General features: G+C 50.2%; 1 protein-coding gene and 1 long non-coding RNA gene across 3 annotated transcripts in view; one reads left to right on the top strand and one right to left on the bottom strand.

Annotated features, from left to right (window-relative positions):
• Nucleotides 1–89: 89 nt before the first annotated feature.
• Nucleotides 90–24,388, bottom strand: part of SYN3 (synapsin III) — a 470,078-nt gene continuing 445,779 nt past the window's right edge. For both annotated transcript variants that reach the window (XM_058741475.1, XM_058741476.1), the window contains exons 10-14: nt 20,252–20,354; nt 15,768–15,902; nt 14,842–14,929; nt 8,735–9,026; nt 90–5,790 (exon numbers count right to left, since the gene is read on the bottom strand). In XM_058741475.1, the coding sequence (XP_058597458.1) occupies nt 5,658–5,790; nt 8,735–9,026; nt 14,842–14,929; nt 15,768–15,902; nt 20,252–20,354 (751 nt within the window). In that variant the 3' untranslated portion in view covers nt 90–5,657. The remainder of the gene's footprint in view (nt 5,791–8,734; nt 9,027–14,841; nt 14,930–15,767; nt 15,903–20,251; nt 20,355–24,388) is intronic.
• On the top strand, nt 16,258–17,963 carry LOC131518950 (uncharacterized). The gene is made up of 3 exons (XR_009265375.1): nt 16,258–16,555; nt 16,798–17,038; nt 17,753–17,963. It is a non-coding gene; the product is annotated as an uncharacterized LOC131518950 (long non-coding RNA).

Here is a 24,388-nt window from a genome sequence, read left to right as displayed (position 1 = left end):
TTTCAACAAAGTTTTCCTGCTTTGAGTGCTCTTCAAAGTTGCCTCTTAACTACTCTATTGGAAGAACATTTTGCTTTTAAGATTTAAAATACACAAAATTCAAGATTTATTCTTCATACAAGAAAAAGGCCAAACACAAATGTCTTATCTTACAGTATAGAAACATGCTATCATGACAAATAAAAATCTGAATCGCAACCCAGGAATAAAACACTATTATATCTGCAGACAATATTTAGGAATATTGCCGATGTCTTCCTCCTTTTTAAAAAATCTGTTTTGCATATAAGGAAATGGCTTGGAATGTTATATGCTGCAAGAATATTTTGAGTCCTACATATACGTGAAGGTATTTTTTTTTTTTTTGCTACACATACAGTCTTTATTCCCATCACAGTGAAGAAAATTCAGTCAGTACTAGGATTTTCTAGAGGCCATGTCACCCTTAGTAGCTTACTGTATATAGGCAAAGGATTGGGGCTTTGACATTTCTTTCTGTGGTATTTTGTAATGTCTGAGCTATAGGACAGCTTTTCAAACAGTGTCCACTAGATGCTGTGTGGCTCTAACTGGGTCTGGGCTGAAAGAATCACCTGAAGCTTCGGTGGGCCCAAGTCCACCCTTCTCTACTTCTACATCCCTCCGTGGCCATCTGTGCTGTTAGGTTTGCACTGTGTGGGTATGTGTGCGGCGGGAGGATGTAGTGATGACCAGAAGCACCAAATCCTGTAAAACAATGAGTCTGCCAAGTGTCCTTTTTGAATGGTTCTCAAGAGGTCTGGGAACTGCTGGTGTCCCATGGATGTGGGTGCTGCTTTCTGACACCTCATCTGGGACTTCCTGGCCAGTGCGACACATCTCTTAATTGAGAGTGTGTGCCACACGCCTAAATCCTCCAGCAGTTTGTTCTAAATTCTTAAGACAGCCTCAAAGCTTTTCCTCTTGGACACCTACAGTTATGGTTAGAAGCTTGTAAAACCCTACATTCTCTTCATTAGGCTGAGACTGTGGAGCTTTATATATTGCTGGTGCGTCACGAGCATGAAGTCATGGTTTGGCAGCAGCACGTCCCCTGCGCGACTCTGTGACCATCGCTGAGAATGTTGTGGAGGCAAGCTCGTTGAGAGTGCCGCGGTAAGCGTTTTGGGAAGATGCGGTTCTCCATTGGCTTGTAGCCTTAACGGCTTTCTGTGGCCCCGTGTTTTTCCCTTTAGTTATTTTTATTAATGGGAGCTTGCCCTTTTTCTCCCCCTTCTCTTTATAAGTGAAAGCTATGGTTTGGCAAGGCTGGACATCAAATCATGGGAGGAGGTATCCTCTCCTTCCAGTGTAAGGTTTTGGGATTCCTCATGTAAAGGCAGTTGCATTCTGTCCTCTCTCTGTCTGGCCTGGTGCTCCAGTTTCTGCGATCACTGCTTAGCCCCGTATCTCTGTAATTCTTATTCTGATGGAGCTGGACACTCCTCCCTCTGCTCCCTGTGCTGGGGTCCCGGGGCCAAGGTCGGCTTTCCTCCTTCCCTGGGCAGTAGCTGCCAAGAGCCAACTTGCTTCTGCCCTAGACTCCATAAAGACCGTAGACAGCAAATACTTCAACTATAGGAGTTTGGAAACGGAAATTACAAGCAGGAGGACCAATCAAAACACAAACGATGGGAAACAAAAGGGATTTTAAAAGATTCACGCACACGCACTATAGAAGGAGCATTCAGTTTTTGATTGGTCTTCCCTTCAAGGGACACCCCCCTGACTTCAAGAACCATGTCCCAGCCATTTTCATCTTTCTCTCAGCTGGGGCCAATCGAGAGAGAGAGCTCTGAACCCAGCATCTAAGAGTCCCAGTCTCCTCTAGCTGGGCTGCATATTCTGTCTGCGGAAACACAAGGGAGGCTCTGTGCCCTTTATGCATTGTGTTTGGTTAATGGACCGATCTGACTTGCTTGTTGCCCAAACTTCCAATTTGTCTCCAACCAAACTCCAAGTGGCTGCCTTCTCTTAGAGTCTTAATATTAGACTCAAAGTCTGAATTTTATCAGTGACTGTGTGGGAGTCGGGGACAGTTAGTAACCAGCCGGCGTGCTCTCCAGGATAAAGAAAAACATGCGATATGAGAAAAGTGCTCTTAGGCCCTGAGCTACTCCTCCATATAACTCAGCCACTGCTTGGATCTGCCAGGCTGACTTAACCGGCCTAAACCCTGACTCTGACCTTTCACCAGCGCTAAGCACTGAAAGCAGAACGAACCACTGACCTGCTTTATGTAGCTGAATAAAACACCAGCTGTCTGCTCCCCAGACCTGGGAGGGGCCGGGTTCCGAAAGGAGGCGGTGTATCTGCGGGCCAGGGCTGTTTGTGAAGCTCTGGTGTATGCTGTGTGCCGTGTCTGGAAGGGGCTCCTTGGCCCTGGGTCTTTGCTGTACAAGCCTTGGCATCATCCTGGCCCATGCCACAGCCTCTTCTGACTGAGGCTGATGTTTGGCTCCCAGCCGTGGCGGCTCTGAGGCCCCCCACCTCCATGGTCAAGTGCACTACGGGGGATGCCTCATGGCCCCCCTGATTCTGCTCACCTCCGTTCCTTTTCACACTCAGTTTAGAATCTGAGACCTCTTTCTGAGGCTTAAAAAAACAAAACAAAACAAAAAAACGCCGTAGATTTTCTTCAGTTTATCTCATTTTACTATTATATGGGTTCACTTCTGTTCCTGGGCAAGTGACTTCCTCACACTGACACTCTTGTAAAGACTGCCCTTTTCTCCAGCCTGAACACTTTGTGTACATTTCATTAGTTTTCTAGGAAGGCCAACCTAAAACATGTCCTGAACACCTGTGTGCCAAGGAATGTGCCCTGTGCTTGACTCACGTAGCAAATTCACGAGACACCCATGCCGGCTTGCCTACCCCGTGAACTCCTTCCACTGCAGACTCCGATGAAAACTTCAGTAGGTAGCTGGTGTTTAGGCTCCTGAGCTGTGCCACTGTATTTGTTACCATGTGAGTGAAGGCCCTTCCTCCCTGCCCCACCAGCAGGGACTGAACGTCAGGAGGGAGTGCGGTAACAATGGAGAGAACACAGAGAGGCCATGGAAGAGCGAGGATATGCATATTCAGTGTCCCTGGAAAGCTGACTTCACACCTAATTAAACTACAGCACCATTTCGCCATGGTGAGAGGGGGAAGACCTGGACCGAGTTATTTTCTCTGGCTGGTGGCAGTGTCCCCTGAAGCTGCATCCTTAAATCCCCGTTCATTGTGCTACACCCTTGGCACCCATGGTTCAGCCTCACCAAGTCAGCCTGGAGGGAAAATGCCAGCCTTTCTTTGGGTCAAAGTTGTGCAACAAAGCAAAAACCAAACCACCTGTCAGAATCTCTATAGAGTGACTCCTTTACTCCCTTCTTTTTGCCCTTTCCCATTCAAAAATGTCACAGCTATTAAAGGTTAAGTGTTTGGAAGGAACACGTGTTAGCCTATGTGTGGCAACAGTCCATTTTGGGGGTCTATGGTCTCTGCAAGACCATTCCTGTTCTCTACATTCATACTCAGACCAGTGGGGAAATTGACTCAAATGTGCTGGTTATAAACTAGTGTTATGTCATGGATCACATGTGTGCACGGTTATAAATATCAGGATGCCTGGCCTGATTAAAAAAAAAAAAAAAAATCTTGTGCTACTGTAGTGGGAGCATCTGGGAGTTACAGCTTGAATGTTGAGAAGTTTTTAGGGACAAGGGACAGAATATAAGAAAGTGGGAAAATGTAAGCCGCGCAGTCACAGTTGGCGGAGCCACGAATTTTTGCTCAGCGAAGGAGTGGGTGCCTGGCTGTAAAGAGCCCATACCAATACTGAGCTCATGCAGGGGGCCTTCCCACTGAGCTCAGTTCAGGGCTGCTGGTCTAACTTCAATTTGCATGCAAAATACTTGGGGAGACTGACAAAGACAAGGGTCTGGGCCTCATGACCAGAATTCTGCCTCCTTTGCTCTGAATTGAAGCTAGCTGTGCCCACGCTTTGAGAAACTTTGTCCAGCCTATGACCACTCTGTTGTGTGTTTCCAGTTGTGTTTTATTACTATGTGAGAATCAGGTGACCTTGACTTTTTCCGACCTTAATCTCCAATGTACAAGAGCAGTGGCTGCCTTAGGTGTTTTCTATGCTCTTGATCTCCCCAAACATGCCTCCATGATGTCACACCTTGCCCTATAAGTTGTCCCTGCTCCTTTATTCAGAATGCAGCTCCACGCCACGGACACTTTCATTGTTACCTCCCTCTCTCCTCTGTGACCAGGGAGGGAGAGACATGCCTCAAGTCGCAATGTAGGCTGTAAGGGGAGAGTGTGGTGGCTACGTTCAAATGTCCTGGGCTCTTTTTGGGACCAGGGGGCTGGTTCTGGCACCTACAATGTTTCTAGCACCGGGCACGTGGTGATTTGGGGGCAGCCCTGCACCCCATCTGGTCATGGGAAGCAGTCCGATGTAGGGAAAAAGCTTTGGAAAGGGAGTCACGGCATTGCCCAGCCCTGTAGCCCACTTGTTCTGTGAAGTAAGCTTGGCTTAAGCAAGGTTCAATCTCGTTTCTTCACTGCAGGAATTCCAAGAGCCTTTGACACGTAATGTGTACTACCCATCTCAAAACAAGAAATACAAAGTATTTCCTAAACATGTTTGACCATGGGACCCTTTTGTACCTGAGTCACCTACCAAAGCCTTGCTGTAAACCGTTGGTGAAATGCCAACCTGGAAGTTACCACCACTTCGCTTTCTCAGCCTGCGTTACTGATCTCCTGATTCTCTCCGGTTCCTCATATGTCCTTGAGGAGGGAACAACATTTCTGGCGGGAATTCGGGGAGTTCTTGGTGGTGTAACACAGAATGGGTGGAGAAACCCTGACCTGACTCCTTCCTTGGGAAGTTGAGGGCATCTTCTTTTGGGAACTAGGGATGATTCGTAGAACTGTCGTCTGCTCTTGGCTGTCCAATCTGGGGGTGAGCAGCACTTCAGGATTTCCTCTCCATTTCTGTTGAGCTCTGAAAGGCCCCACTTGTTACACAGGATCTGATTTCATTCCACTGTTCTTAAGATCCCACCGGGAGCCACATGTGATGGACCTTTGCCTTTCTGGTCTGAGGGGTGATCGAGCCTGGATGGAGCTAGCATGGGTAGGTAGTATGTTCCCCTGGCTGGGCTTTTCTCCTTTTGTTTGCAAAACATGGTCAAAAGATTATTGCCTCCTATGTTGCTGAGGTCCGACTACAGTGTCTGCATTTGATGGAGGTGAGGCAAGGCCTGGAGGGGACCTTCACCTGAAGGCGAGCAAAACACTAACAAGAAATGTGAAAACTAGCCACACACAGACATTTCACTTGGTTATCTGAGGCAGGGGAGCAAGCATCTGGGTGGGCAGGGTGATGTGATGCCGTTAGGGCCTTATTTGATGAACCTGGAGGCTCTCAAAGGCCCACCACTCGGACGATGATGCTGGAATGTCATGGTCAAGGGAGGTGGGAACACATATAGATACTCAGTTCCTGGATCAAAGGCATTTAGAGAGTATATTCTCAGGCCCTCCATTCTGTTCCCATCGGGAACCAAGGCCGAGAAGGAAGAGAGGCAGGGAAAGGGAGAGTGTAACAGCACTCCCCTGTCCCAGCCCGGACAAGGTTAGTCAGAGAACAGGCTGGCAAAGGACTTCCTCAGGTTGCGGATGGTTTCGGCCTTGGCCTCGTCTTCACTTGGGGTCCCGCGCTGAGAGGTGTCAGATGTACTGAGGCTGGTAGTCAGGGACTGGGATTTGCTGAAACAGAAAGGCAAAGGGGGTTGGGGGTGACAAGGCCTGGGAAATGAGTCACAGGGCTTGCCCGGAAGCCAAGCTGGGTGAGCCCAGTCATCACGATGATAGGATGACCGGAAACCTGGCATCCCAACGCTTACATGATGCTGACTGCATCACACACATTCTTTAACCTGCAAGGTGGTTATCAGTATCCTCCAATTTTAGGTACAGAAATTGGGGCTCTCAGTGAGTAGCAGGGGAGTGCCCGAGGATCACATTCGTTCCAGCAAGCCGGGCTGCTCGCTGGCAGGTGTTACTAGACAGCAGCTTGACCACTCTCGTGCCTCCGCGCACAAACCTGTGGGGCCGACCGTAAAGTGCTGTATCAGCATTGGGTGGTGGCTGCTCCTCCTGTACTTTCTGGCACGAGTTTGGGAATCAGGAGGCCCGTGTTCTGGACCCCACCCTGCCATCTGACCCCTCTGGCCTCAGCAGGTGGCGTACTGCTCAGGGCCTCTTTCACCTCATCGGTAAAAAGGAGGGCTGGTCTTGGGGCGCCTGGGTGGCTCAGTCGGTTGAGCGTCCGATTTTGGCTCAGGTCATGATCTCGCGGTCTGTGGGCTTGAGCTCCACATCGGGCTCTGTGCTGACAGCTCAGAGCCAGGAACCTGCTTCGGATTCTGTGTCTCCCTCCCTCTCTCTGCCCCTCCCCTGCTCATGCTCATGCTCTCTCTCTCTCTCTCCCTCTGTCAAAAATAAACATTAAAAAATTTTTTATTAAAAACGGAGGGCTGGTCTAGCCCACCCTCAGGCCTCTTCTCTGTCACTCTGGGCTTCACTTCCTGCCTTTCCCGTGAAGCCTTTGCTGAAGCCTCTGGCCTGCTTCGGGATTCTCAAGGTGTCCACTGTTTGAACCTTTGTGCCAACCTAGTGCTAGGTGACAGGGCTGTGGAGAGGGATGTGATTCGGGCCTTGCCCTCAGGAGGCTCACATTCTAGTGGAGGTGATAGACACAGGAAGAGGTGATACACATAGGCCCCAAGCTTAAGAGATCCACACATGGTCTTGCCATCACCATACAGGTAGAAGCACAGAGAAGTTGTGTAATGCTTTTGAGGTCATGCAGCTTTTAAGTGGTAGAGCTGGGATTGGAACCCAGGCAGTCTGACTCGAGTCTGTGCTGTCAACCACGATGCCATATTGCCTGGAGGGACACTTGCTAATATCTATCAAATGGAAAATGCATTCATCCTTTGATCCTACCATATCATCGCTGGTGCTTTCTCCACAGCTGAGCCTATACACCTGACAAACAGTGTGTGTTCAGGGTTGTTTGCCGCCGGCTTCTCTGTAAGAGCCAACCAAATTTCTCTTTGTGGTGGGTTCGATCACAGTACAACTATACTGTGGCATACGATACAGCTGTGAAAAGGGGAAAATGTCAATGGACGCAGTGGACGAGCTTTAGGATTTACTGTTAAATGTAAAAAGCGAGAATGGTGTGGATAGAAAGTACTGCCGTTTGTCAAAAGTGGGGGAGGGAAGCAACATACATTTTTGTACTTGCATGAGGAATACACAAGGAACTAGCAAATGTGGTCACCCCTGGGGAGCAGGGGGCCGGAGAGCACTGGCCGGGAATGAGATGGGAGGAAGGTTTTTCAGTGTGTACCTTTGATGTCGTGTAGATCTTTGAACCGTGTGAATGCATCACCCATTCAGACGCATCCTGGTTAGCCCGATCCGTGGGCTGAGTGCCCTGTGTTCAATTCCAGCTCTTCTACTCACCAACAGTGGAGCTTCGGCAATTCATCTCCTCCTCGTTTGTAAAATGCGGACAGTAATAGTTACCCCTATGCTTGTGAGAATTAAAAAAACCCCAACCAAGTGAAGTTCTTGGCAGGTGGTAAGCGGACAGTGGGTGCTAGGAGCGAGGCTCTGTTTCTGCACGTTAGTGCTTGACGGTGAAGGAAGGAAGGGAGGGGCTTTCCCAAGAAAACACAGCTGGGACTCTCTGACCTCAAAGCGAGAGATGGGCTTCAGAGGGAAGGGGACGGGTGTGTGTCGTGATGTGTCGTTTACAGACATGACGTGACGGCAGTGGTTCTTCCTGGGGTCTAGCCTTTTGCAATGTGCTTTGGAGGCCCTCTTACCAAGAGTCAATATGGCCACATAGGTTGCTTTGACCCAAAACACATGTGTGGCTTCAAAGCTGGGCCCAGGCCTTTGAGGCTTCTACTTTTGCTCTTCTGGGATGGGATTCTACCATGCGAGGAAGTTGGGTCCAGCCTGCCGGAGCTGGTGGCCCGTGGAGAGACAGGCCCCGCTGACAGCAGATGTGTGGTAAGGAAGGCCATCTTGGACTATCCAGCCCCAGTTAAGATGCCAGATAACTGCAGCCACTTGAATGATCCCAGGAGGGTAGTGTTGCTGGATTTAGTAAATAAAAGTCCAGGATACCTAGTTAAATCTGAATTTCAGTTGAAAAACAAATCCTTTTTCCAGTATAAGTATCTCCCATGCTATATTTGAGGGTATACTTATACTCAAAATTATTCATTGCTTATCTGAAATGCAAATCTCACCGTGCCTCCTGTATTTTACCTGGCAACTCCACAGGAGAGACCAGCAGGAGAATCTCCCAGCTGATCCAGACTCAGAATAAATTGCTGGACCAAAAATTATGAGCGAAGAAAATGGTCGTTTGCTTAAGCTGCGGTTTTGGGGGAGGTTTGTTATGTGGCAAGAGATAACTGATGAGTATGTATCTGGAGGGTCGTGGTGGGAGCCAAGCTGTACTCTGACCTCCTGGGCCCTGCCTGCCATCCAAGTTCCATCCTCCGACCCACTGACAGTCTGGGTGAGGCCTCAGTGGGTCTTCCTTGGTCTCTGAGCCCCTGAGTCAGCCAAGCTCTGCCCGCACCCCTACCCCACCCTCTACCCTGCCGGATCCCAGAGCACCTACTTGAGATGAGGGTGGGGTGGTGCTGGCTTCTTGGAGTCTTCCCCCTGTTGGGAGGCACTGCGGCCTTGAACGGGGGGCCGGGGCTGTGAGGCGAGGGGAGCGCCTGGCTTGGCGGCCTGGTTTGGAGAACTCCCGCTGGATGCCCGGGACAGCTGTGGTGAGCCTGGCGATCTCTGCTGCTGTGGAGACCCCGACGGGGAGCTGAGGGGCTGCTGGCCTTGCGGGGAGAGCCTCTGTTGGGAGGGGCTCCCGGTTCGCGGGGGCTGAGGAGACTGAGTTTGGCGAGGGCCCCCTACAGGGAGAAAAATGATTACGTTCAAGTTTTTCTTGAGATAAATATGGCTGTGCACAAATATTGCTTCGAGGATGTTCACTGCAGTTTTTTTATAACAGCGAAAAGCTGAAAACAGTGTAAGTGCCCAATCGGAGAACTGATCAGGAACATTAAGACACATCCATGTAATGGAATACCCTGTGGCTATCATATATTAAATGATATAGAACAGTGTTGATAATATATGCTAAATACATACTGCTAAACAGAAAAGGCAGTTTACAAAACAACATATGGTTTTATTCCATTTTAGCACATATGTATATAGCTATGTAAAAAATAAAGACTGGAGGGGTGCCTGGGTGGCTCAGTTAGTTAAGTATCTGACTTCAGCTCAGGTCATGATCTCATGATTCGTGGGTTTGAGCCCTGAATCAGGCTGTCTGCTGTCAGCTCAGAGCCTGGAGCCTGCTTCAGATTCTGTGTCTCCCTCTCTCTCTGCCCCTCCCCTGCTAGCACTCTGTCTCTCAAAAATGAATAAAAACGTTAAAAAATTAATTAAAAAAATAAAGACTGGAAAGTTGTCCACTCAAACCGTGTGTCTCTAACTTTAACGTGCACATGAATCACTGGGGGGATCTTGTTAAAATAAAGATTAGGATACGGTAGGTCCGGGAGAGTGTTGTGGACTGCATTGTGTACCCCCACATCCCCCCCCCCCCCCCCACATTCATATTTTGAAGTCCTCATCCTCAACGTGACAGTATTTGGAGACAGGGCCCTACGGGAACTAACTATTGTTAAGTGAGGTCATAAGGGTGGGGCCCTCACCCAATAGGACCTGTGTCCTTAGAAGAGACAGAGACCCCAGGGGCCACACAGAGGAGAGGCCATGAGAAGACAGTGAGAAAGCATTGTCTGCAAGCTATGGAGAGAACTTTCAACCCTGCTGGCACCTTGATCTTAGACCTCTAGCCTCCAGAACTGCGAGAAGATAAATGTCTTTTGTTGAAGCCACTCTGTGGCATTTTGTTATGGCGACCCAGGCAGACTGCTCCAGGTGGGGTCTGGGATTATGCATTTCTAGCAAGTTCCCAGGTGATGCTTCTGCTCACCACGCTTTGAGTAATGAGTCAGTGCTGAATGATTACAAAAGTGGTGGGGTTAATTTTCTTTCGCTCACGGATGTTTTCCACACTGAAGATGCATTACTCTTGAGACAATAGATTACTCCTTCCCTTTTGATAGCTCTTTAAACTTTTCTAAGAACTTTCAAAGGCAATATGTCATTTGATCTAGAGAGAGGCTGGTAGGGAAGATACCATCCTTCTTGTCACATAGAGCTGGAAACTGAGCCTCCTCAAGGTCTCCTAACGAGAAAAGAGTAGCTGCAAAGAGCTCACAGGGGTCTTGGCTTTTCCCTCTCACTGCACAGAGCATGGAGACTTTCACCTACAAGCAAAGGGGCATCACAGGCTTGGGGACATTTTAGCCACCCAGAAATGACTTCGAGCAGGGTTCCAAGGCTCCAAGCAAGGCGCTCTCTCCTCATCTGCGAAGCCTGAGCATCAGGGCTGCTGTGAATTGCATTTTGCCAAAACAGACTGGGACCTGCTCCTGGGAGAACGGGGTACCCCGTGGCTCTCCCTGCTGTGCTTGTTGAGATCACTGTGGACAGGTTAGGAGACTGGAGTTCAGAGGGGCTGGAGCCTGTGTCTGTGGCCCTTTGCTCATGCTGATTTCTACAAGTCTTACTGAGCACACCTGAGTCTGAGGCCTTGGGCTCGGCCTCCTCACAGTAGTGCTGTGGGTTAGGCATTATCATCATCCCCACTTGAGTCCCAGATATGCTGCAACTTGCTCAAGGTGTCACTTCCAGTAAGGGGACGAGCCAAGATTCAAACCTGCATCTCTCTGACTCAAAAGCACTGTTTCATTTTCTCTTTCTTCCTTAAACAAAAAAACCCCAAACAAAAATCACAAAACCATGCTATGCAGGGTGGCCCTGAGTCCTCACATCTTTGTGCAAGTGAAAAAAGGCGCTCTCCTCCAGGGGAGGACATCTCTGAGCCAGGTGCAGGAGGAGGGGGGACTTGACTTCCGCTGACTTCTGCCCTCAATCATCGCAGCTGGCACATTACACCATACTGGCTCCCGGAGCCCCAGTTCTTAACTCCTGTCTTGCGTTAACTTGACTGGGTTTTCTCTGGTTCCTGGGCCCTGGCTTGTAAAATGAGGCCCTCGGACCAGCCGCCGAACATCCGGCCCCATGTGAACATTCTTGCGAGGCTGATGCGGCACTTTCTACGTTGGATTGAACTGAAGTATCGATTTAGCAACTGATTGCACGTGGCCTTGATCTGCTGTTCGCCGCTTTTGTCGCTGTATGTCCCAGTGGGTTGGAGAACCCATTGATCTCAAACACCTATAGGGCCAGGCAGGTACATAAATAAATGAAGCAGGCAGGTGTCCAAAAAACCATATGGCTTTAACATTTTTTCCTTGAGATAAAAACACAGTTCAGGGAACTCTAAAGAGGCGCAAGCTGAAGAAAATTGCACTTGATGCTACAGCCCTGTGAAAGAGACAACAGGGAGGAGCAGGGCCGGAGGCGAATGGCAGAGTCCTGTCGTTCACGGGAGCCCAGTGACTGCAAGTCAGCAGGCAGCTGCTGAGGAGGGACACAGGCACGTTGTTTCTAGAGCTTCTGCTCTATCTAGAGAACCTGGGAATGGAAATATTTGTGCAAAACCTCCTGGTTTCTAAATGCTGGCTTACTCTTCTATGTTTGAAACCTGTGTCAGGTTAGGAGTGCCTGGGTGGCTCAGTCGGTTGGGTGTCCGGCTTTGGCTCAGGTCATGATCTCACAGTCTGTAAGTTTGAGCCCCGCGTCAGGCTCTGTGCCGACAGCTCAGCCTGGGGCCTGCTTCAGATCCTGTGTACCGACCCCCCTCCGCTGCCCCTCCCCGACTCACCCTCTGTCTCTCTCTCAAAAATAAATGAACATTAAAAAAAAAATTTGGGCGGGGGGATGCCTGGGTGGTTCAGTCGGTGAAGTGTCCGACTTCAGCTCAGGTCATGATCTCACGGTTTGTGGGTTCAAGCCCCTCGTCGGGCTCTGTGCTGACAGCTCAGAACCTGGAACCTGCTTCGGATTCTGTGTCTCCCTCTCTCTCTCTCTCTGCCCCTCCCTCCTTCTCTCTCTCTCTCAAAAATAAATAAACATAAAAATAACCCCACTGCAGGTCAAAGAAAACATCTGTTTTCTACTTTTAACTTAATTCTCCCTGTCCTCTCTCCTACCCCAGGGCCAGTAATATCTTGGAAAATCTGGATCCTCGTTCATTCATTTATTAACTCTTTGTTGAGTCCCTATTATCCACCTGGGATTCCTCAGGAGACACTGTACTTGTTTCTTTCAGCTTCTTGGCAAAGCAAACAATTTTGTATTTTTCATTTCAGCACATACAGAAAACCACTGACTTATACAGAGAAAGTATTTGCCGAAGCACAGGATTGGTGCTAAAAAATTATGAGGTTCACTAAAAGAAAAGTTCACTTTTTACGGTGAGTTCAAAACAAGTTAATTAACTAGCCTTGTTATTTTTAATCTGAGTGTTAATCCAATGAGCGTTTGCTTTAATTATCTTAATTGGCTTTAAATGGATTGTTTTTCAACTCACTAATAGTGTGTTTAGCCTCATGTCCCTTAAAATAATATCTCTTTATCAAGCATGTCTGTACTCTGGGCCGGAGAGGAAACCAGAATACAGTAGCTCTCTGTTTTAAAAGTGCTCTGTTCAAATGTGTTTTAAAAAGTAAGTCCTGGGGCAGAGCGGGAAAGGAGAGGGCAGGGCAGAGGCACAGCCAGGAGCCGGGCAGCGGGATGAATAAATCATTTTTGAACACTTATAATGATAGAATTATCGCCAGGCAGGAGGGCATTGGGCTGCTTATAAGGATTGTTAATGGTAATGATCATTAAGAGCAGCATGTATATTTTAATTGTTAATAAGACACGTTTTTGATAGTAAGTTTTTAACAGTAAAAGTCACATAGTTATTAATAGTAAACTATTAGTAGTAAGAACTAACACCTACTAAGCATTCCCTTGTGCCAGACACCTTGCTAAGTGCTTCACCTACATTATGTCTTGGACAGCTGCCCATAACTAAATGAGGGAGTGTTATATCACTGGGGAAACCAATGTAACTTGCCTAAGACCGCAAAGGTACTGAGACGTAGAGGTGGATTCAAAACCACATTTGTTGGGGCGCCTGGGTGGCTCAGTTGGTTAAGTGTCCGACTTCGGCTCAGGTCATGGTCTCGCAGTTTGTGAGTTCAAGCCCAGCGCCGGGCTCTGTGCTGACAGCTCCGAGCCTGAATCCTGCTTCTGATTCTGTGTCTCCCCCCACCCCCGCCTGTCTCTCTCTGCCTGTCCCCTGCTCACACTCTGTCTCAAAAATAAATAAACATTAAAAACAAAAACACATTTATCTGCCTAGAGAAGAAACCCCATGTCCATTTACACGGTTATGTAAGTTACACAATTTCCCTTTTCTTAAATACCTTCTGCTTTTCTGGGAAGAGAAGCAGACACAGGAAGGATGGATGGGGTGCTTTAAGACCTGTGGAAGAGGAAGCCATTTAATGCCCAAGGCCGATTTTTCTAAGAAACAGTGAATATGTTACTTTAGTAACAGCGACTGGAAAGGCCACAAAATGTGAGAGTAAAGCTTTTTCTTCTGGTAGGTTCCTAGCAGATTCTTAAAGAGATTGCCGTGAAACTGCCTGGCGGGCTTCTTGCTGTAGAGCTGCCCCGGAGAGCCAAGCTGGCGCTAGAGCAGTGAACGCGTTTGGCGTCTGGAAGGTTCTGACTGCGAGAGAGGCGGTGGGCAGGTCTTCTCTCCGGGCCCCGCAGGTGAGAACGCCCAGGTCACGACATTTTGTGACACAGTTATTGCCACGGCTTCCTTTCATAAACTCATCAATAGTTCACCCATTCTCTAATAAATGGCAACATTTAGACAGTAATGCTGGAATATTTTTTGAGGAAGAATAATTTCAATAAACAGTTATATATAATATTCCGTTTTTCTTTCTCACTCTGGCTGGTTGCTCATAAATCTACAACCAGGTACCACTGATGGCTAAGAAACAGAAACCTGCAGGGCGCCTGGGTGGTTCAGTCAGTTGAGTGTCCAACTTTGACTCAGGCCATGATTTCACGGTTTGTGGGTTCAAGCCCTGCGTTGGGCTCTGTGCTGACAGCTCAGCGCCTGGAACCTGCTTCTGATTCTGTCTCTCTCTCTCTCTCTCTCTCTCTGCCCCTCCCTTGCTCACACTCTGTCTCTCTCTTTCTCTCAAAAAATAAACATTAAAACATTTTTTTTTTTATAAAAAAGAAACAGATACTTGTTCAAAGATCTGAAAGGCCATATTTGTAAACCTGCATTTTCTCGTGCTTCCTTGGGCAAAGCCTCAATGTCCACCTCTGCAAAAAGAAAATACTGATGGTTTTCACTGGGGAGTGATTGGGAGATAAAAAAGAAAAAAAAAGGAAAATAGAGGGGAAAGTCCCTTGCACAGTGCCTGGCACCTATGAAGCACTCAGTGACTTCACCTGTCTTTCCCTTCTTCATTCCTGACTTATTGGGGTGACAGACCTCACATTCTCACTCATTCTGCGCACAGAGTGAGCACACATACTCTGTGGATAAAGTGTTAGGATGGATTTTCCCAGAGTACCTTCTGGAAATCACACATGGATCCCTCAGTGCATTTGGACATCCTCACTGCATAATTTCTCTTGCTGACTTGTCATGGGGCTTACCTTGTGTGGGTGGGCGTGGCTGGGGCTGTCCAAGTGGAGGTCCCAGCTGGGCTGGCCCCGGCGATTTTGCTGGTTTCATCTGTGGAGCCTAGAGCAGGAGAGAAGAGAGGCCTGTTGGGATTGCCGCAGCCATTTGCTTCCCGGGTGGGAGGGCAGGCTTTATAAAGATCTTTTTATTATTGGAGTAAAACTTACATAAAGTGCACAATTCTTAAGTGCACAGCATAGCGGATTTTTACATGTGTATACATCTGTGTAACCACCACCCGAGTCAGGACAGAACCTCCAGTGGAGACGGCTACCCCATGCCCCTTCCCAGCCAGCAACCCCCTCCGGTAGAACCATCCTTCCCACAGCTATTATCATGGATTTGTTTTCGTGGGGGAGGGGTGGAGGTGGGGGAAAGCAGGTTTTGAGATTTGCTTTTCCAGAAAGCTGAGAGCTAGCAAATTCTTTGGAGAATGAGCGAGGGAGCTTGTCGAGGTTGGGGCAAGGAGAAACAGAAGACACAATAGTCTCTATTGACCGGGGCCCTGGGAACACACAAAGGGCACGTGTGTATACACACCCGTGCGTGCACGCACACACCCACACGCGCCCGCTGCTCCCTGCGCAGGCCCAGGAATGAGGGCACAGAAGGGACAACTGGCTTCTTATGTTCATAATCTCTGCCCACCAGTGCGGTTGTGACAAGGCTTTCCTCCCTCTGATGGTGGATGGGGGAGGTCTCCTCGGAGCCCCCCCAAACTCCCCTGTCCGGGACAGGGTGCAAGCTGTCCAAGCCCAGCCTCCATCCACACCCCATTCCTTTCTCCCCAGAGTGCTTCCATTCTAGGGGATCTCCTTTGGATCCAGGGGCTCCCCATTCCCAGACAGCCCAGCATTTCTCATGGCCATGATGTCTCCTGCGCTCCCGGAAACCTCACCCAAGGCCTCAGGGGCGAGGGCACTGTGCCCCCTGGTATCAGGAGTTGGCTCATTTTGGAGACCACGAGGTCGGCCATCAGCTGTTTGTCCTCTTCCACGTGCTCTCCAATCAAGGGCATTGAGCTGTCCATCACCTGCAGAGAGAAAGGAGGCTTGGGGCAGTGCGTCCCAGAAGGGCTGGCACGGCTCAGGACAGAAGGGACCACTAGATGGTGATGTTGTCCATGCAAACACCCAGCCCAGTGCCTCCAGCTGGGAATGATTCCTGTGGAGACACCCAGATCCCTGCAGTTCAGTCTAAATCAACTCTCTGGATCCAGTTCAATTCAGCCTACATTTGTTGGGCTACAGAAATGTGACCAAGGGCCAGGAAGGCTTTGCTGACCTTTTCTGCTCTTTTCTTTGGGGAGCCAGTCTCCGCCCCGTCTTTTCCCACCTTGGCTCCTGCCCAGGCTTGGGGCCGACCTCCTGAACTTTGGCCCAAGGTCAAGGCTTTCACAAGGCCGGAAGCAGTGAAGGTGGGGGCTCAATTATGACCAAAAAATGACATGGGCTGGAGTTGACCCAGGGTTCAGAGAGAAGAGGAATGAGGAAAGGCCTGTTTTCAGAGGCTCTGGGAGGACATATGCCTGGAGGGAATGGCCTTCTCAAAGGAAGCAAAGTGCTTATATTGAGAGAGGTCCTGAGAGATCCTATTTGCTCATCCTGCTTTTTTTTTGCAGATGGGGAAACTGAGGCCTAGCAATGGGAAGGGACTTGGCCAAAGTCACACAGGCCAACCATCTAGGTGATTCCTTGGGCACGGGCAGCTGTAGAAGGTCTAGAAGGGGAGTGAGGCCTAGGTGGGCTCTCTCTCCCTTCCTCCACTGTAGGAATCTAGCCTGTTCACTCATCCCATGCCCACCAAATGCACTGCATTGTTTCCCCTCTTCCCAAGCTCTGGACTCACCAGGTTCTCTCTTCTGACCAGGTCCTTGTGTATACCATTCTCTCCTCTCACTCTTTACTTAAGTCCTTCTCATTCTTCAGGGAACACCCAGCTAAGCCCTTCCTCTCTCTGAGTAACTTCTGACCAGCTGCTCATCTGTCCTCCCGCTGTCCTCACTTTGGCTGCCCCGGTGGGGAGCTCACCCACAGTGCTGACATCTCCTGGTTACTTGTGTCTCTCCAACTGGACTGTGAGTCCCTGAGGTCAGGGATGGGCCCTGTGTCCTGTTCCACAGATATGCCCTCAATAACGACTACGGTGGAGGGATGAAAGATCCTTGCAGTAAGTCCTGCTCATCACGATAAGTATACTAATAAGTACTATGTTTTATTAAGCACTTACTATGTGTCAGGCACTGTTCCAAGCACCGGGTGTGGAGGATCTCATACAAATCTCAGAGTAGCTCTTGGAGGCAAGTACTATTAGTATCTGCATCACAATGATGAGGAAACTGAGGGTCAAAGAAGTACTAAGTTCAAGGACACAGGACTAACAAGCCACAGTCCTTCCCTTTGTCACTGAGCACTGAATTAGCTCTCTGGGGTGAAAATCAGGATGGGAACCTGGAATCCGATCCTATGTTCTACTACCGACTTGCTGTGTGATCTTAGGCAGGTCACTTTTCCTCGGTGGGCCCATGTTTTCCTCAACTGTAAACTGAGGGGTCTGTGAAGATGCTTCCGGCTGGGACGTTTAGGGCTCTGTGTGTAAAGTACCCACTGTGGTTGGGAAGCTGAAAAGCAAACTCAAGGATGCGTATGTTGATTCTAGCACAGTCCTGAAAACTGTCCTCAAATTGAGCTCCTTGTGGGTTGGGGCCTGAGTTCTTGGCACCCCAGATCTCAGTGCCCGGCACACAGACAGCCTCTCGGTCTATGTGGGCTGAACTGAGTTTTAACTGTGGAGTCTGTCTAAATGTACACAGGCCTGTCCTTTCTCCCCCTGACCCTACCCACCCTTTTCTGTTCTGGTTTCTGTTTCCTACATTCCCTGCAGTGGAAAACAGCCGCCACAAGGAACCTGAGGTCAGAGCATTTTGGAATCCCCATGGTGGACAAAGCCAAAGGAAGTGGACACTCTGGTCTCCCCAGGGAAACATTTTTCCAGCGAGCAATATCATTCCCTGGACAGGCCATGGAGGACAAGTTCAAGGGTCTTTCCCCCAAGTGTTTCACTGTGAGGATCTTCATAAAACATGAAGTACAAACTTCACGTTCTCACCACAGAGGTGGCTGAAGCAAACAGTGTTTTGGGTCTCTTCTGCCTTTTTTTTCTCGACTGGGGAAAAATACCTTTTGTCTCCGTGGTAGCAGAGTTCCTCGTCTCCCTTGACCCCACTGTAAACCCAAAAGCAAGGGAAACAACTCTGCAATGTTTCTGAGAGAAAAAACAATCTGAAAAGTCATGTTTTGTTTTGATTTTTTTTCCTCCTGGAACATTGTGAGAAGTTGTTTTCTTGTTTTTTAAAGTCCAAACCCACTAATTTTGCTTTAAAAAAAAAAAAATGTAAGAGGGCTTTCATCCCTGACCCTCTGAATGTCTGGAGGCAGGGAGCCTGGGCCCACGAGTACAGACTTTTGTTTCCTAAGAACAAAAGTTGAGGAAACTCAAGATAGGCAAGAGCTCTTGGGGCAGAGAGAATGCGGGAGAAAAGGGGCTACGCTCACAGGAGGGAGGGGAGGGGAGCCAAGGAGTCCTTCCTCCACGATTGCTGTCGCCTCTCTGGATGGAAGCTCTAGGAGGAAGGGTCCCTGCTACCATGTTCACTGCTCTATCCCCATCACCTGGCTTGGGGTCTCGCGCCCCGCACAGAAGCTCCATAGCGGAGGATGGATGAATGACTGAGTGCCACTGCTGAGTTCATGGCTGGTGGTCCCTGTGAGCTGATGCAGAGGCAGGAGGGACAGGAAGGGTCTCAACAGATGCAAATTCTCAGGCTGGGGGTGGGGGGGCGCTTCGTCCACCCTTGGTCCAAAGCTCCCAGGGCACCCGCAGGAAGGCGGGGCACTCGTTCCTCCCGGATGCAGCCTGGCTCAGAAGCAAGTCTGCACACCAGTACTGCTCCTGACTCCTCCAAGGCCTCCTCTGGGAAGGGGCTACTGGAGGAGTTTCAGCTATGGAGGGAAAGCAGTTCCTGGACTTGAGAAGAGCTGTTTTCCGGAGCAGGACGGAACCTGCAAATATAGACGCAATTCATCCTGGGAGCTTCCTGGCCTCTCCGGGGAGGGTGGAGGGACTGAGTCCATCCTGGACTCCCTCCCCTTCACCTCCAAGGGTGGCCACTCCTTGGGCACGGTGCGGATGCCCTCCTGGCACGGCTGGCAGTAAACAGCGGGACTCCCACCCATGGGGTCACCTGGGCCTGCCGCGCTGCGGGTCCGGGGGAGTGGCAGGCACGTGGGCCCGGAGGACTGGCTGGCTCCCGTGGTCACCCCAGCCATGTGCTTCCCATTAGCCGCCCACAACCCGGGGAGGGGGTGGCCGCAGGGCTCTCCCTCACGTGTCTTGGCCTTGTGTCAGCACCGCCCATCCGCTGTGGTTTGAAGAGAAGGCCATGGAAAGGGAGCCTTGGAAGGGGCTGTGGGGAGTGTGAATGTGGAGATGTTGGGGAGCAGTTGGGGAGAGAAGGGAGAACTCTGAGGCCAGAGGGGCATTTTCAGGGAAAAGCAGTGGAGAGCCACAGCTATGTCGGGGGGAGGCATGACAGGGGAGGGAGGTGGGGTGAAGGGGGAGGCTGTGGGACCCGGAGGGATGGGGCAGGGAGGATCCTGCATGAGAGAGGGGATTGTGGATTGGGGGAGGCATGGACAGGAAGTCGGAGGTGAAGGAGAGTATGGGGTCAGAGGTATGTGGGTAGGTGACAGTCCTGGAGGGCGGCAGGGGTTGTGGGACAGATTCTGGAACCCGCAGCCGGTCTCCAGCGTCTCTCTGACAATGACATTTCCCTACGTCTTTCCTTCACTCACAGGCCCGCAGGCCTGAGTTCCCTTTCCTAACTTTCAACGTCCTCTACTGCTTGTGTCTCATCCTTCTTCCCCACCAGCCTGGACACCGCATGTCGGTCTGGTTCACAGCTCTGTCCCCAGAACCAGACCCATGCCTAGCCCTGGGGAGCCCCTAAGGACATGTTTGTTGAGCGAACAGACGATGGACTCTCTGCATGGTGATGAGGGGAGTGTGTCCTTCTTATATGCTTGGACATAGAGAGTTTCAGAGACCCAATGGGACACAGTCTTGCTGACTCTTGGTAATGCTCTTTCCCTACCATGAGGCCCATGGGTTGTCAAACTTCATGTCCAGAACACAGAGACTCTAAACGCTATTGCAGGTGGAGATGGGGAGGGGTGTGAGGCTGGTGGGGGAGAAGCCTCTGGAGCCACATGTGCCCAGGCCATGAGCTGGGACACAGCCAACCATGCTGGAGACCACACTTGGATTCCTTCCCTCTGGCACTCTGGCCCAGGAGCTGGACCAGGCCAGGAGGACATCCCTCACCTCAATGATGTAATCTCTGCCGTCCTTGCTGTGGACGGCCTTGACAGCACAGATGTCCAGGCCGCCAAACATTTCTGAGCAGCTGTCCACCCACAGCCTGTACCTGCAGGGATGGACAGACAGACAGTGAGTGTGGGGGGAGAGGGCAGGAAGAGGGAGCAGAGAGAGAGAGGCAGGGACAGATAGGGAGACACAGAGAGACACATGGACCAATAGGTCCCAGTACAGACAGTGACACATATGTATCCATTCAGAGATGGAGAGAGATGGTCAGAAATAACAAGAGACAGTGATGCAGTAAGAGAGACAAAGGCAGAGACACAGAGGGAGACAGAGAGGCAGTGGGAGAGACAGAATGGGTATACAAAAAAAGCAGAGACATAGATGGATAGAGAAAGGGACAGAGAAAGGGAGAGAGAATACAAAGGGAGACAGGAAGCAAGAGAGAGGAAGAATGAGGGTAAGAAGGAATGAGGGGTGAGGGAGATCTCAGAGACCTGCCCCTCGCCCCCACCCCAGGACCTTGCTGGCTCCCTTGTAGTGGAGAGCTTACCCGGTCTCCATCCGGAGCCATCTACTCCTGCAGCCCTTTTCCCTTGGGAACGCTGCTTGAAGGGCTCAGCAATCCCTCCCAGGCCGCCCTCCAAGCCCCGGCGACCATGCTAGATGAGAGCCTAGGGGGGACAAAGGGTGCATTCTCCCCAGATCCTGGGGCGGGCAGACAGGGGAGCCTGGCAGGCTGCTCTCGCGGCTGGGGCCTGGCCCTCCGGACCCAGTGCTTTTGTTCCCTTTCCAGCCACTTGATGGCTGCAAGGCCAGTTTGCTTTGCAGGGGAAAGATCTCAACGCTGGACTTTGACCCTGCAACAAGGGGATGGTTGTATCTGGAGAAGTCTTCCCCGGGCTTGCACTTGGCTTCCCTTGTGGTGGCTGGATTTGGGAGTCACAGGGGACTTTGTGTCAATGTTCTTGCTTCTCTCCTCACCCTCCAGGGTCACACGGGGCACTCCTGCTCTGAGATCTATTTGTGTCTCTGAGCCAAAAGGCCTGGATGAGGAGAGATCATGGCTGAAGCGCTCTTCGAACCAACTCTCTCATCTTAACCGCCAATGCCCATGGAGGCCCAGAGAGGGAGAGTGGCTTGGCCAGGCCACACAGCAAGACAGTAATAGAGCCAGGATTACACAGATCTCCCGGCTCCTAGCTCTCAGTTTTTGCATCCAGCTGTAGCAAGGAGCATGTGAGATCACAGAAAGAAAAGGAAGGATGGAAACTCATGGCTATTGAGCCCCTACAGGCCTTCTGCGGGGGTTGACCCTTCTTTCTCTCTCTAACCCCAACCACAACTCTGTCAGGAAGCTTTAGCCCATTCTTACTGATAAGGAAACTGAGGCTCAGAGAGGTTAATCAGCCACTGTACTGGCTTCCAAACCTAGAGTCTGTCTGATTTCACAGTCCAAGCAAGCCACCCTTCCTCTCCCTTGGGACACATTGCAGCCTGTTCTCCCTCAGCATGGGATACCAGTGACCTGGGGTCTTGCTATTAATTTCCTCAATAGTTTTGGGTCAGCCTCTTCCTCTTGAAACCTCAGTTTCCCTATCTGAAAAATGGGAAGGTCTAGGTATGATTCTAGTTGTGCATCAGAGTCGCCAGGAGAGTTGAGCACACAAACACAGAGTAAACATTCAGATTTGGGGGCCCTGCCCTACGTTAGCATAATCTCTATACGTTTTTAAAATTTCTCCTATGATTCTCATGTGCAGCCCCAATTTGAGGGTAACCTTTGGTCCTCAGAGCTCTAAGAGCTCCCCGGGCTCTCTGACCAGGGTTGCTGTATCTGGCACCAATGGCTAACTCCAGTTTAGGAAGACCTGTGCCCTAAGACACACTCCTAAATCAGGTGTCTTCTCAAAGGAAGATGGAAGTCTGGACCAAGACCAGTCTGTAGAAAACTGGTTTCTAGAGGCTGTTTTCAAATGATGAATTTCTGGAATAGCTACTGGCCGCATCCCATGGGGCACAGCTCTCCCCACTCCCCGCCTTCCCAGGTCCAAGGAAGGGACTTCAAGGGTGGGGCAGTGTGGGAGAGCCTGGAGAACATGGGTCCATAGTCCCCTCCAGACAGGTGGGACTAGCACCAACCAAGCCATATTATTGGTTTTGCCAAGGAGTCAGGCTACCTGGCAAACAGGCCAGGTGGAAAGAGGGCCAAGGGAAATTTATGGGCCCCCAGAGATTTTCCCCTGTGGAGGTGGGATTGGGGAGTTCTGTCCCAGGTTCTGGGAGTAGTACTGCCCATGGCTTTACAGAAGGTAAAGTGAATTCAGGCCTAAGTGGACTCATGCCTATTGTAGGCTCTTGAAGGAATAGCTCAAGTGGCTTGGAACTGTGCAGTTAGGGATATGGTGGCCTTCTGGAGTGATTTGTGAGCAGCTCATGAGGCATGGCGAAAGGCTGGGCTCACGATCTGGAAAGGCCACGGAGAAAAGGACCATGATGTCCCATGAATGCTCATTGGGGGAAGGAAATGATTGCCTCAGACCAGATGATTCAGTTGTGCAAGGTAATGAGCACACTCTCCCCTTCCCTGAGACTAGTTGGCACAGGTGGGTTCCAAGATTGAAGGCCGCAACTGCCACCTGGGGCTGCCATGGGCCACTTCTGTGTTAGGTACAGAACAACCCCCTCCCATTCAGCACTCTGGCTTATTACCTCCACTGAACAGTTGCAGAAGTTCACAGAGGTTAGTTAACTTACCCTAGGGAACATAAGTTGGCAGGGACAGGACCACTCACTTTTGTTCACATCCTGCTTCTTCTTAGAGCTCCAGAGCCATAAGTTCCATGATGACAGGGACCATGTCCATCTGTCTGCCACCATTTTCCCAGGGCCTAGCTCAATAACGCTCCCAGCTGGTGCTCAATGGATAACTGACAGAGAAGTGAAGGAAAGCCTCCCAATTCCTACTCATTCTTTACAGGGGATTGTGGTTCCACCTCTTTCAGGAAGCCTTCCCTGATCTCACCCCTTTTTGCATTGGGTGCCCCTTCTCTGTGCTCCCTCTGCAAGCACCTAAAGCTCGCTTCCACCCTGACATACCACACTCTGTCTCTACCTTGATTGGGGAGCCGGGACTGTTGTTTTAGTCTGCATAACATTCATTTTCCCTCCTATCCTTCCTGATGTTCCTTGGCATCCTACCCCTTCCTGTCTCCCCCAGTCATTCCTGCTATAGCCACCTGATCCCACCCTAATCTCCAGGGGGCAGAGAGGAGACAGAGGCCTATTGAATCACAGCGGTGTTGTTTTCTGGGCCATAGGGACTGGTTCAGGGATGGTCATGTGACTCAAGGCAGGCCAATCAGTGAATAAGGCTCAATTTCAGTTTTCGGTTGAAATGTCTGAGAAAGAGGAGTTTTGTCCTGTGGGACTTGACATTCAGGATGGGAGCCTGGAGCCACTATGGGCCACCAAATGAGTGTACTGTCCAGAATGAAGCCAACATAGAACAAAGCTGAAGTGAGGTGTGTAGAATGAGCTTTAAAGTCTTACCTAGTGCTGCACCTCTGGAATTTTCATTGCCACAAGTCAACAAATCCCCCTGTCTCTGACAAATGATGTTTGTGTTCTGACACTTGCCAAGGTCACACAGTCTCTAAAGGGAAGGGCTGGATCTTTTCATCTTGGCCTCCCCAGTGCTTGGCACAACATGGCATGCAGTAGGCACTCAATAAGTGTTCATTCAATGGATCTTTCTGACCCCAAAGCCCACACTCTATCCACTCTCATTGCATGCCTACACGCAGGTCAGCTGGCTTGCAGGAAAGAACGTGTGTGTGTGCTGCTGGCCCTGGTCGTAGGTGACTGGCCCTTCCTCAGCTGAAGGGAGCTCCCAGCAGTGTTTACAGGCAGAAAGACCTGAGGGACCTTCAGCCAGAGTGCACATACCACATTCATGATTCACTGGAAATACCCTCTCCCTCCTGACACTGAGATGGAGATAAGTCAGAGAGAAGAGTGGACATTCCAGTAGCTCTGGTGCCCTAATAAGGATGCTTTCATGTACCTGTGAGAGCACAGAGGGGACTGGTGAGGACTCCCTGCTATCTCTGCAGTAGCTGGGCAGGGCTGGAAAGA

Source organism: Neofelis nebulosa, chromosome 8 (genome assembly GCF_028018385.1).
Source record: "Neofelis nebulosa isolate mNeoNeb1 chromosome 8, mNeoNeb1.pri, whole genome shotgun sequence".
Lineage (NCBI taxonomy): Eukaryota > Metazoa > Chordata > Mammalia > Carnivora > Felidae > Neofelis > Neofelis nebulosa.
Note: the sequence above shows the minus strand (reverse complement) of the source record. Positions and strands in the feature narration are given on the sequence as shown.